The sequence below is a fragment of the Mobula hypostoma genome, chromosome 19 (genome assembly GCF_963921235.1).
Source record: "Mobula hypostoma chromosome 19, sMobHyp1.1, whole genome shotgun sequence".
NCBI lineage: Eukaryota > Metazoa > Chordata > Chondrichthyes > Myliobatiformes > Myliobatidae > Mobula > Mobula hypostoma.
In genome coordinates this window covers 61,354,041-61,367,028 of record NC_086115.1, presented here as the reverse complement: position 1 = coordinate 61,367,028, position 12,988 = coordinate 61,354,041, and the positions used below count along the sequence as shown (strand labels likewise).

Sequence of the window (12,988 nt, the reverse complement as noted above, 5' to 3'; positions counted from 1 at the left end):
CTTTCACCCCATCATGAGCAATTACCAGTGATACTTGGCATCCTTCCCACATCAAAAATGTGATGAAAGAGATTATTTCCATTTAATGTCTGCCACTTCCTTATTATATGTACATTATCATTTTGAAATGAACATACATTCATCTGCAGCGCAATCTCTATGAAAACAGTAACCAAAACACTTTTTTCACCCTGCACTGAAAATTAATTGTGTGTACACCAAGAAATTAGAAAGGCAAGTAGTATGTTGGCCTTTGTTGTAAGAGGATAAGAGTTCAATTGTAAGGAAGTCCGCTGAAATTTTATAGGGGCCAGGTGTAAGTGCAGGGGGAATATTATGTAACAGTTTGGTATTAATATGTCACTTTTGTAATATGTCGTATAGTCGCTGGTGTATATCACAAGTCCTGGTAAGGTGACCACTGACACCAGGCAGACAATCTCTGAAGAGTATTAATATCGGCTGGGTCACCCATCTTCTGAAGACACTGCTCATAAGAAGGCAATGGCAAACCACTTCTTGTAGAAAAAATTCCCAAGGACAATCATGGTTTTAGATCATGTTGCCTATGCTATATGACACGGCACAAAATAGAAAACCTACAGCACAATACAGGCCCTTAGGCCCACATGTTGTGCCGAACATGTACTTACTTTAGAAATTATCTAGGATTACCCATAGCCCTCTATTTTTCTAAGCTCCATGCATCCATCCAGGAATCTCTTAAAAGACCCTATCGTATCCACCTCCACCATCATCACTGGCAGCCCATTCCATGCACTCACTACTCTGCGTAAAAAACTTAACCTTGACATCTCCTCTGTACCTACTTCCAAGCACCTTAAAACTGTACCCTCTTGTGTTACCCATTTCAGCCCTGGGAAAAAGCCTCTGACTATCCACAAGATAAATGCCTCTCATCGTCTTATACACCTCGATCAGGTCACATCTCATCTTCCGCTGCTCCAAGGTGAAAAGGCCTAGTTCACTCAACCTGTTCTCATAAGGCATGCTCCCCAATCCAGGCAAAGTCCTTGTAAATCTCCTCTGCACCCTTTCTATAGCTTCCACATCCTTCCTGTAGTGAGGCCACCAGAACTGAGCACAGTACTCCAAATGGGGTCTGACCAGGGTTCTATATAGCTGCAACATTACCTCTCGGCTCCTAAACTGTATCCCACAGTTGATGAAGGCCAATGCACCATATGCCTTCTTAACCACAGGGTCAACCTGCACAGCAGCTTTGAGTGTCCTATGGACTTGGATGATGTTGATTAGTACCTGCTTTACCCAGTTTTATCAGTTTTACCCAGCTGATGTGAAGATTGAAGATACAAAGAGACAAAGGATGCAAATCTGCACAGGATGTTAGAGCATCAGAACTGTCTGGTTATCTGACCACCACTACTTACCTTGACATGCATACCAAGATTTTAATTAAAGTAGTATTTAGATTTTTGATGATTTTTTTGGAAATGCAACATGCTACAGGACTCATTTTGATTCAACAGATATTCAGAACATGCATCTGATAAAATATTAGCTTATTTTTAGGCAATCCACAGATTAAATTTAATTAAAACATTATTAGCCACTAAAACACCACAAGAGAATCATGTATAAATTTCAACAAGTCTTAATCAAATAATTTCAACAATCCTCTTAAACAAGTTTTAAGCAGACACACAAAGTGTTTTGAATTTCTAAACCTGTTTGTCAGATCTGTCTTCCCTGTGACAATCCATTTGATAGTCAAGATGCAGAGTTTATTCAACTGAAGGAAGTGAGTTCAACTGTAAACTTCCAGGCAGTGGGATTTGTTAAATTGTCTGTTTGAACTACATACTTAAACTGCAGCATGAATTTTCAGTAAAGAGACATGACAGAATTAAAATATGCAATGTTTAAATTCAAATTCAGCAAATATATGGTATTAAAATCAGGCTGAACACAATGCTATCAACCCAGTGTCATGTATACAAGCAATGGAGGGAGCAAGTTTAATCTGTTGTCATTGTTGTTATATAAGCATAGGCATTAACTTGTAATTCATTTGCTTGTGATTCATCTCCAGTCTGTGTTCACACTGCACCATGTATTGTGCCAACTGCTATTCTACTCTTTCCGAAATTCAACTGAAACTGAATTTCACAAAATGGCAAATTGTGAAGCCACTGCTACATTCTACCATATTGCACTTCTGTCATGGATCAGTTTTTGGTCAAAAGAGATTTGCTAAAAAAAAAATAAATTCCTGCACATGATTTTTTGTTTTCGGTCTTATAACTACAGATTAGACTTTTAAGATAAAGCTGATGAAAATTCAAATTAAAAAAAATCGCAAAGCAGCGAAGACACAGCCTTCTTGGCGCTGCTGATGGAAAAGCACACAATTGTCAAAAATGCATAATATTCCAGAAAAATCTCAATATCATTAATAGCAACGGCAATAAACTAATTACAAAAATTAAGGATAGATTCAGCATTGTGGAGCTTCAAGCTAACTCAAATAGCAGTGGTCACAATATTCTTGACATCATATTGTTACCTCTGTTCTCTTCCCTTTGATCATATATCTCAGCTTGAAATATGGGATTGCTGAATTTACCTTAAAACACTGATTATTATGTTTTAAATTGTTGTTCATTGGCTCTTATATTTATCATATATTTAAGTGATAATTTACTAATTAATTAATATTTTCATGAGACAAAGAAAAATGTGTCCATTACCACATGTAACACAGTTTCCAGACATCACAAGGCCTTTCCCTATTACAGCACATTTCATTGTGCAGAAGCAATAACGCCTGTAAGGCAGCTCTGTATTATAAAGTTCCAATAGGTTTAGCCTTTCTATTGAAATTTAAATAGATATATTGCTGCTCCATAAAATGGAGTCTATCATATTGCTTTACTGTTTAGCAATTTATTGCTCATACTCAGTTGTACACAATGGGAAATGCAGTCCTCTTAAAAAGAACTACAACAAGGTAACTATACCCTATAATAAAACACTACATGCTTTTGAAATAATTATCGATCTGATATATGGGCTCAAGTATTGGTATGAAATTGTCCTCATAGATATCATAACATACATACCTTACTACAGCATACATAATGTTGTCTGGGCACAGAAGATATTTACGCCACAGTTAATGAATGAGAGAATGGTGCTTACCTCTAGTGGTCCTCTCACAATATCCGGTTGTTCACTTCCAACTTCCAGGGCTACGTCAACAGATGCAAACGGTCGACTAGCCATTTGCTGCCTTTCCCGCAGAAGTTGCTGTGTAAGAATTACAGAGATTGTCTTTTAAAATTCAGGCACAAAATCATGTATTGAGACAAACTCTCAATAATTTGGATATTTTATAATTTTTATTTCTCCTCCTTTTTCCAATAAATGCTCAGCTTTACAATTGTATTTTCACACATATCAGGTATGAACAAGGTCTGTTTTATGTATACACTATTGTGTATTTATAACAACAATGACAGGGTGATTTTATTTCAACATACTGTCAGAGAACACTTTACATTTCAGATGAATTAACTTTGGAAATTAATCTGTGGGAGAGCATATGTTTGTAACAACCTCTTAAAACAGTTAACTCTTACTTCAAAAACAAATTGTTAATGTAAACAGGTACAATTTCCTATTGAAGGAACAGCCAATGACAATAACGATCCATATCTTAAACAGAAGATGACAGTTAAACATGAAGAAAAGTTCAGCAGTTGAAGTATATAACACCATAAAGACAAGATTCTGAGGGTTCTGCAAGAGATATGTTCATATACTGTACATAATTATATTTGGAGTGACATTAAGATAAAATCAGTCCAATAATTCAGATTTCAACCATCAGTTTGAACAAGATCATTTAAAAAATAATTTATCATAGAAGAAATGTCACATTGACTTGCCAGAATGGTGGTAATGCACGATTTAAAGGTCTGGTTACAATAGGACACTGATCAATCTTTTAGTGGATTTTTTTTTTCCCTTAAGAATTAATTTAGAGAAGAAAGCTTCTTTTCATCCAGAATCAATAAGAGGCAAAAGCTTATTTTTACTTTGGAGACTTACACTACAGGGAATACAAACTGCATAAAATCCTTGTAATACTTTTCACTTAATGTGTGAAAAGCTTGTGGCAAACATCTAACAAGCCTGTGACTAAATGCTTTAGAAATGTCTTAAAAAGGTGCTTAAACATTTTAAACCCACCTTAAAATGTATTTAATAGCCCCAAGAGACGCAGCTGACCTTATTTCTGCTATCTTCACAAAATAATGTACTTATAGAGATACAGCATGGAATAGGCCTTTCAGATCCTTCGAGCCACCCCACCCAGCAAACCCCAATTTAACCCTAGCCAAATCACAGGACAATTTACAATGATCAATTAACCCACTAAGTGGCACATGTTTGGACTGTGGGAAGACACTGGAGCACATGGGGAAACCCATATTTTCCATGGGGAAGATATACAGCCTCCTTACAGAGGACGCTGGAACTGAACTCCAAACTCCCGACACCCCAATCAAATAGATCAGTCTGGGCCAGATGCATTTTGTGGGTTCACCCTCCTGAAGGTTGCTTGCACGCCGGGCTCAGAGATTGAAATCACAGGATTGTTGGTAGCTGTAGGAGTTTGTTCCTCCAAGTTTTGATGGACAAAGTGAGCTCATCTAGAAGCAAAGCCGTGTTATCATCTATTTTGCTTGATTTCACTTTATAATAGCATTCAAGCCCCGCCGCCACTGTCAAGCATCCTTTGTCGATTCAAGTTCAGTCCAGAATCGTCACTTTGGCTGTGAGATGGCTTTCCAAAGATTGTACCTGGATCTCTTGTATCTTAGTTGGTCACCAAACCTGAATACTTTTGCAGATTGCGGATCTTATGTTTCATCCACAGCTTCTAGTTGGGGAAGATTTTGTGGGGACATGCACATCTATGGCTGCTTTTATAAGTCTGTGATAACTGTGGTGTATTCATTCAGATCCACTGATGAATCCTTGAACATAGCCCAGTCTACAGACTCAAAGCAAATTTGTAGCTGCTCCTCTGCCTCCCATGACCACCTTTTTCTTGTCCTTTTCTCTGGAACCTTGCTCTTTAGCCTCTGCCTGTATGCAGGTAGGAGAAGGGCAGCCAAGTGATTAGATTTCATGAAATGTGATCTGGGCATGTAAAGGTAGGCATTCCTTATCATAGTATAGCAGTGGAGTAGTACGGTAATTGTGCAAAGATTTCTTCAGACAAGCCCTATTGAAGTCCCTGACTATGATTTGAAATGTGTCTGATTGGACTGTTCCTTGTTTGGTGACAACATTATGCAGAATCTCAAGCCCTTGATTACAGTTGGCCAGTGGTGGTCTGTAAATTGTGGTCAGGATCATGGAGAATACGGAAGAGAACATAGCATACATTTAGGATCACAAGTGTTAAGATTTAAGTGCATTAAGGTTATCCCTGACTTTGACTATCTGCTAAACTGAACCAACATATACATCAAATAAACTCAAGAATCAAAAACTGATCAAAAAGAAATATAACTTGGAGGCACGAGCAATTGTCCTCCTTTAGTTCCTGTGATAGAGAATGATAATTCCCAAAGGCCACAGCTTTGTAAACTGTAGCCATGTACACTTTGATTACAATTTCATAGCTTTTTCATTGCTGTTCTTGAGAGTAACATGGCCCTTGCATGATGGTTGAATTGGATTTTACACCATTCACAAGAAATGAAAGCTTTGCTGAAGTGGACAAACCCTTAAATTTCAGTAATTGTTATGGGGTAATCAAAAACATGAATTCCACAGTAAAGATGATATTACTACAACAACTTGCAGCTTTTCAGAATAGTTAACAATAAAAAAAGTCACTGACATGATAGCAGCTAAAATGGGATAAATGAGGTGGATACAAAAAATGTGTTTGAAAACGCTGTATCGAAGATCCTTTCAAGTGGTCTCTACAAAGGACTTTAAAGAGGTAATTTGAAATACTGGCCCTTGTTGACTACAGGGAGTGAGGATGCACAACAGGCCAATAACCTATTGACTGATTTAGCATGGAAGTGAGCTCGCCAGCCCATTATGTCCATGTTAACCCATCCACAGCCACTCTATCTTCCAACAGTTGAACATCCTTTTTTCTATGGCAAAGCAATTCAAATGCTCCTTTGGAGACATGCAACTTTGCTTCCACCACTCTGTTAAGCATTGTATAGAAGGTACTCATCATCCTCTGGGTGAAATAGGTCTCCTTCAGATCCCTCAGAATCTCTTCGTCCTTATCCTAGAGCTGTAACCTCTAGTTTTATCCACTGCTGATATGGAGACAGGTTTCCTGCAGTCTACTCTATATAGCCCTCTCAGTATTCTTATCTATCCAATCCTATACTCTCTTAACCTCCTCCAGTCTAGAGGAAAAGACCCAGCCTCTACAGTCTCTCCTTATATGTTCCATCCCAGGCAACCTCCTGATGAATATCCTCAGCAACCATTCCAGCATTATCACATCCTTCTGATTGTGTGGTGATCAGAACTGAATGCAGTAAATACTCCAGCTGAGGTTTAACCAATGCTTTACAAAGCTGAAGCATAACATCCCTACTCTTGTACCCATTTCCCCAACTAATAAAGGCCAGCACCTCATATGCCTTATGAACTACATCATCTACCAACGCTGTCATCATCAAGGATTATTTTTGTCTTTGACACCAAGGTCCCTCTATTCCTCAGTACGCCCTTCCTTCCAGGGTGTACATCCTGGTGGTTAATAGATTACTCCTACGCCAGTCATTTAGCCTCTCCCTCATTGGAGGAGTTCACATACTGTACAAGCAGAGTTATTAATAAAGTTAGGTTGAATATCCTGTATGCTGGCACCTTGGTGTGCTGTGCAATATTCCTTAATGTCAAACACAACACCAAGCAATTGGGAGAATCTATAGATCTGCTCGTTCAGAGCCGATAATCCATAAAGATGCAGATAGCTATTTCCTTTGAAATTATAAGCTGCTTTTAGTGCTATGGAATTGCTGTCCAATGGAAGGCAGCCAAGATAAACGTTGTGATCAGCATACATTGCAATGACCTTTAAACTACACAATCCAATTAGGTTCATTCAATCTGGAGTGACCAGAGGATCTGAAGTTACCTCCCACTTTATTGCTGGGGTTGAGAGGGATAATAAATCATCCATGATCAAGTAAACTTAGATCTAGAAGAATTAGAACTGAGACTGTTGGCATCAGCACAGAGCTGACAATTTTGGTAAGGGCCATGCTGTGCTGTGATTTGCTCTAAAACCTGACTGAATCTTTTCTAGAATATTGTCCTCATTCAGAAAGCTGCTGAGTTGGTTAAAAATGATTTTCTCAAGATTTTTGCCCATGGACAGGAGAATTGATATAGGCCTGTAGTTAGCTACTGCCTCACTATCAAAGTTTGACTTTTTAAGTAGGAGTCTGACAGCTGCAGTTTGAAGACAGCTGGAGAAACTCCTATACAATTCTGATTTGTCTTATGGTCTTATTGGTAAGGTGTTCAGAAAACATCTATTCAAGGAAATCACAAATTCCCATTTAAAATATACCTCTGTAAGCTTATCAATATGCCATGAAATTCCATTTATTATAAAAAAGTCACATTACTCTAGCTCTGGAGCAGATACAGAATTAACTGCTGCAGTTAAAGCTCTAATTTGGCTTTATTTAAACTCAATATTTTGTTTTACAGAATTCACACAAAGATTCAAATAAGTTTCCTAATTAGTAATTTTCCTTGTTATTTTCAGATTTTGAATAAGCCAATCATTATTGGATAGCTTTAAAAATATCAGATATGCGCTTATTCATCATAGAAAATGAAATCCGAGCAGCTCCCCTGCATTGGTCTAAAGACATACATCATCTTTAGCAGGAAATCAACAACATATGTGATGCACCAGAGGTTGTCTAACTGTAGCATTATATACTTGGTGTGGTTGAATACATTTGCACATGAAAAATCAGAAGCGCCAAGATTTTTTTTCTTCATTAGAAAGAAAGGGCAGTTTTGTTTTATACACCCAGCACTTTGAACATATTTGGTGCTCCAAGAATTTGGTGGGGCTTAGAAGTGCATGAATATTCATACATTCACAAATATAATCCAATTCATGTTATTGAATATGAAAATTTGTATTTCTTAACAATAATGGAGAGCTCATTAAAATATTATGCTGTGTATGTTGTGCAGTAAGCATAAAATATATGAATAAAATAATATATTAGCATTGTTACAACAGTGGTATCCTTGTTGCTGATCAGAATATTTTAAAAACTGGCGATGTTTGCATTAGATACTTTTAATTAATATTTTAATGTAATATGCACATCAATTCATTATTGACATTACCTACAGCCTTTAATTCGTCACAGGGTCCATTCAACTCAACAGTAAACTGGACCTCACACATTGGAAACTCCTCCATTCAGTAAGATTTGCTACCAGTACTCCCTCTGTCCAAGATCAACAAGAGAGTGGAATCTTCTGCCACCAGACCTGCGCAGTATTTCTGACATTAATATTTTTAAAGACAGACTCAATCAAATCGATTTAGGGGATCTAGTCAAAAAAGCTTACTTTACAACTTAACTCCCACGCCGTTCACACCTACTGCGCGGTATAACAGCGTTATGACAGTGCTTGCACGGTACCAAGCAGAAGAAGAAGAAGCAGTATTCTGATGTATTATATCATTTCTGGTTTCTGAAGGTTGTTATAGTCAGGGGTGGTAGTGGGGATAAGCTCCCACTATTCATTAAATGCTCCCAATGGCATACATCTCCATTAACCTCTGACAACCAAGTCCAGCTCCTGGCCTTCATGCTACTAAACCCAGTAGAACCATCTCCACTGACAGGAGAAGAGGAAAAGGTGTGTTGCTGGTGCCTTAGAATCGGTCGCTTAGGGCAGATGGGGCTCGTCAGCCATGGTTGTCATCTCATCTGGAAGAAAATCTCTGATCTCAACCCTCTCCTGCCTTGCAGCTATACCCACTCATGGTGAAGGCTTCAGGAGTAAACTCTGAGAAAAACTCTGGAGCTGGAGTCCCAAAGGTTGAACATTCAGTCCAAAAGAAACTTAAAAAGGCTTCATTAGAGATCTTTCAGACTGTGAAGGCCTCGTTAAAACATTGTTAAGCAAAAAAAATAAAAGCATGATTGTTCATCATCTTGATGGGGTGTTCTCTATAACAAAGATTCTGCTTGGCTTTCCTTAGGACCCTACAATAGTCAGCAGAAGGAAGAACACTTACGGAAGCACAGAAGCGTTTGGAGCGCAAAGGCAGGTCTATAATTGCCTTTAGCTGTTATTACGTAATGCAGATGATAAAGAGGACAGCAAACAGGGGACATGACATTTTCAGGATATATTACCCCAGAGGTTTCCTGCTTCATGGAGTCAAGTTAATTGAACGTCAGGGAGAACCAAAGCAGAATATAAAAATTTAACTGGAGTAATATGGTTGTGGTCTAGATGGTTCAAAATATTTGTACAATCACACATCTGTGATGAATATTAGAACCCTTGATACCTATGCTATACGCTAGATGTTGTTATGCAGGTATCTTATGGACCACACAATGCCGATCTCTTCAAAACAGGTACTTCTGCTTTGACTACCAACACTGGAAGGGCAGTCTACTTTTATTTTATCAACTGGCTGACATTGAAAAGGTAATCAATAAATTTCTAAATATTTTTGCCAAATGATTGTGTTCACCATTCACTTGCATTTTTGTGATTATATAATTTTACAAAATAATAATGCTTCAATGATTGTATCCCTTACAGAAGTTGGCTGAAATTGCACACAAAATCAGAATCAGTGACGTATCACTGGCATACATCAAGAAACCGTTGTTTTGTGGCTGCAGTACAATGCAATACATGATTAATTACAATATAAATTGTAACCATAAATTACAATAAGAGCATCCAGTACTGTGCAAAAGTCTCAGGCACATATCTATAGGCAGGGTGCCTAAGACTTTTGCACAGCTCCGTACTTGTCAACGTGGAGCAGGCAGCGAGTTTGTAAATCTGGCGGGAGTGAAGGCTGTTGGAAATGACGAGGGTGGAGTGCCATGGGACAATGCGTGACAGGTGGGAGAGAAGGAATGCCAGGGCCAGAGGGTGATGCGAGTGCAGATACACCCAGCTCTGAGACACCAGGCAAGGTCAATTGATTTCAAACAACTGGTTTATTGGTCATATCAGAACGTTTCCCCGATCATTACACAATATAGCATTAAATAAGTAGTGCAAGAAGAGAGGAAAATAACTTGAGGTAGTGGGCATTCAGAAATCTGATGGTGGAGGGAAAGAAGCTGTTTCTGAAACGTTGAGTGTGTGTCTTCAGGCTCCTATACCTCCTTAATGAAGGTAGCAATTAGAAGAGGAGATGTCTGGGTGATTGTGTCCTTAACAACGGATGCGCCCTTTTGAGACATCATCTTTTGGAGGTGTCCTCAATGCCGGGGAGATTAGTGCCCATGATGGAACTGGCTGAGTTTACAACTTTCTGCAGCTTTTTCCGATTCTGTGCAGTGGCCCCGCCATACCAGATGGTGATGCAATATCATATAACTCTTTTATTCCTTCTAGGTCCATTGAGAAATCAATCCATAGTGAAGCAGGTCTCTCAGATATTACATAATATGCTACCAGACATCATTTACATCCTTCTCCCTTAACAAGAAAACATGTGTTTTCCACATATTGGACCAGTTATTTTAACAAGACACTGAATTATTATTTTGCAGACATTTTATTAGAACAGAAAAATTGACAGAACATGTAGTTCCCAGTAATTAAGCTAGACGTCACAAACATTCCACGCAGCCATTTCACTATGCAGGTAGATTAGAGCCATTTCAGTCTTTAAAATTAGTCAAGCAGCTTGTTAACTGCATGAAATATTAAATGAGCATTATTCCAGGTTCATTAACATAAAACAGTGTTCCCCTGCACCAATTATCCCATTTGAACAGCACAGAATCAAGTTTTAAAAAAATTGAAGCATTTACCACTTTGGTGCACACGAAACTACTGATACAGAAGTAATGACTGGGAATGAAGCCCACAAAGATAAATTTCCTGAAAAATGGCTAAATGAGCAATACCAAACAGTGCATAACAAATTACAACTCTGTTCTGTGCAACACTCTAGACAAGCAATGACATTTGTAGAGTTAATAGGTGAATAGATACTACTAAAAATCCTGTAAATTATCTCTGGAAAATATAAAAAATAGTGACAAAATATAGAACAACTATGGTCCTCGGTGATTTGAATGCAAAATAAGTTGGAAAAACACGTCAATTACTCCAGTGTTCTTGGTCTGTTACAAATGCTGGCATTACATCATGGAAGCAATGATGCAGTATATTTTCCATCCTAATACAGTACCTGCATCTGTACTGGGACTCAGCTACACTGTACTGGAGAAGATCCAAGTTGACAGTGGCATTGTTCATCTTTCTAATAACAGCAATAGCACTGCACAGGTGAGATCCTCATTAAATCAAACTGGGCAGCAAAAACTTACATACAGCCCTCTGTTCAATTGTTCAGTCTGCACTAAATTACACCAGCTGCGAGTTGAGGAGTCATATATAAATGTAGCTGCTGAGAGAAAGGTAGATAGGATTTTTATTTTCATTTTATTAAGCTGGTTTAAATTGCTTAACATGTACACATTATTTATCTTTTATGGCTTTCAAGACAAGTTTTTAGTTTTTTAGAGATTTTTCTGATACAAACTCAAAGTGATTAAAGATTCAGAACAGAGACAGCAGTATTGTGGGAGTGAAGTGAAAGGGATAAATTAGATTAGATTAGATTATGAGGACACGCAGTCTTCTTTTATTGTCATTTAGTAATGCATGCATTAAAAATGATACAATGTTTTTCCAGAATGATAGCACAGAAACACGACAAACTAAGACTGAAAAACTGACAAGAAACACATAATCATAACATATAGTTACAACAGTGCAAAGCAATACCGTAATTTGATAAGAACAGATCATGGGCACGGTAAAGTCACAGAGTCTCTCGAAAGTCCCATCATCTCACGTAGACGGTAAACCTCCAGCGCCGCAAACTTGCCGATGCAGCATCCCGGAAGCATCCGACCACAGTCCGACTCCGAGTCTGTCCGAAAACTCCGAGCCTCCGACCAGCTCTTCGACACCGATGCACCGAGCACCATCTCTGCCGAGCGCTTCAACCCTGGCCCCGGCAACAGGCAAGAGGCGAGGCCGAGGATTTGGGGCCTTCCCTCTGGAGGTTCTCGATTACACAGTAGCAGCGGCAGCGAAGTAGGCATTTCAGAAGTTTCTCCAGATGTTCCTCCGTGCTTCTTCACGTCTGTCTCTATCAAATCAGGATTGTGCATGGCATCCTACTTCACAGATATGATATCATTCGGAACAGCCGCGCGCTGGATGTGGAGCAAAGGACCTCATCAGCTGTTAAAGTTATCCAAGGAAAACAGTCAGATGCTCATATATTCTTATAAACTTAACATATATTAAGTTTCCATGGAACTTAATAATATAAATTTGCTGATGACACAACAATTATAGGCCGTATCTCAGGTAATGATGAGTTTGAGTACAGAGAGGAAATTAAGAACCTGGTGGCATGGTGCGAAGACAATAACCTATCCCTGAACATCAGCAAGACGAAGGAACTGGTTGTTGACTTCAGAAGGAGTAGCGGACCGCATGACCCAATTTACATCAGTGGTGCGCAAGTAGAACAGGTCAAAAGCTTTAAGTTCCTGGGGGTCAAAATCGCAAATGACCTGACTTGGTCCAACCAAGAGAGTCCATTGCCAAGAAGGCCCACCACCGCCTTTACTTCCTGAGGAAACTAAAGAAATCTGGCCTGTCCCCTAAAACCCTGACTAAT

General features: G+C 38.7%; 1 protein-coding gene across 6 annotated transcripts in view; it reads right to left on the bottom strand.

Annotated features, from left to right (window-relative positions):
• atrnl1b (attractin-like 1b) overlaps nucleotides 1-12,988 on the bottom strand; it is a 1,086,143-nt gene that overhangs the window by 268,311 nt on the left and 804,844 nt on the right. For all 6 annotated transcript variants that reach the window (XM_063072023.1, XM_063072026.1, XM_063072024.1 and 3 more), the window contains one exon: nucleotides 3,184-3,291. In XM_063072023.1, the coding sequence (XP_062928093.1) occupies nucleotides 3,184-3,291 (108 nt within the window). The remainder of the gene's footprint in view (nucleotides 1-3,183; nucleotides 3,292-12,988) is intronic.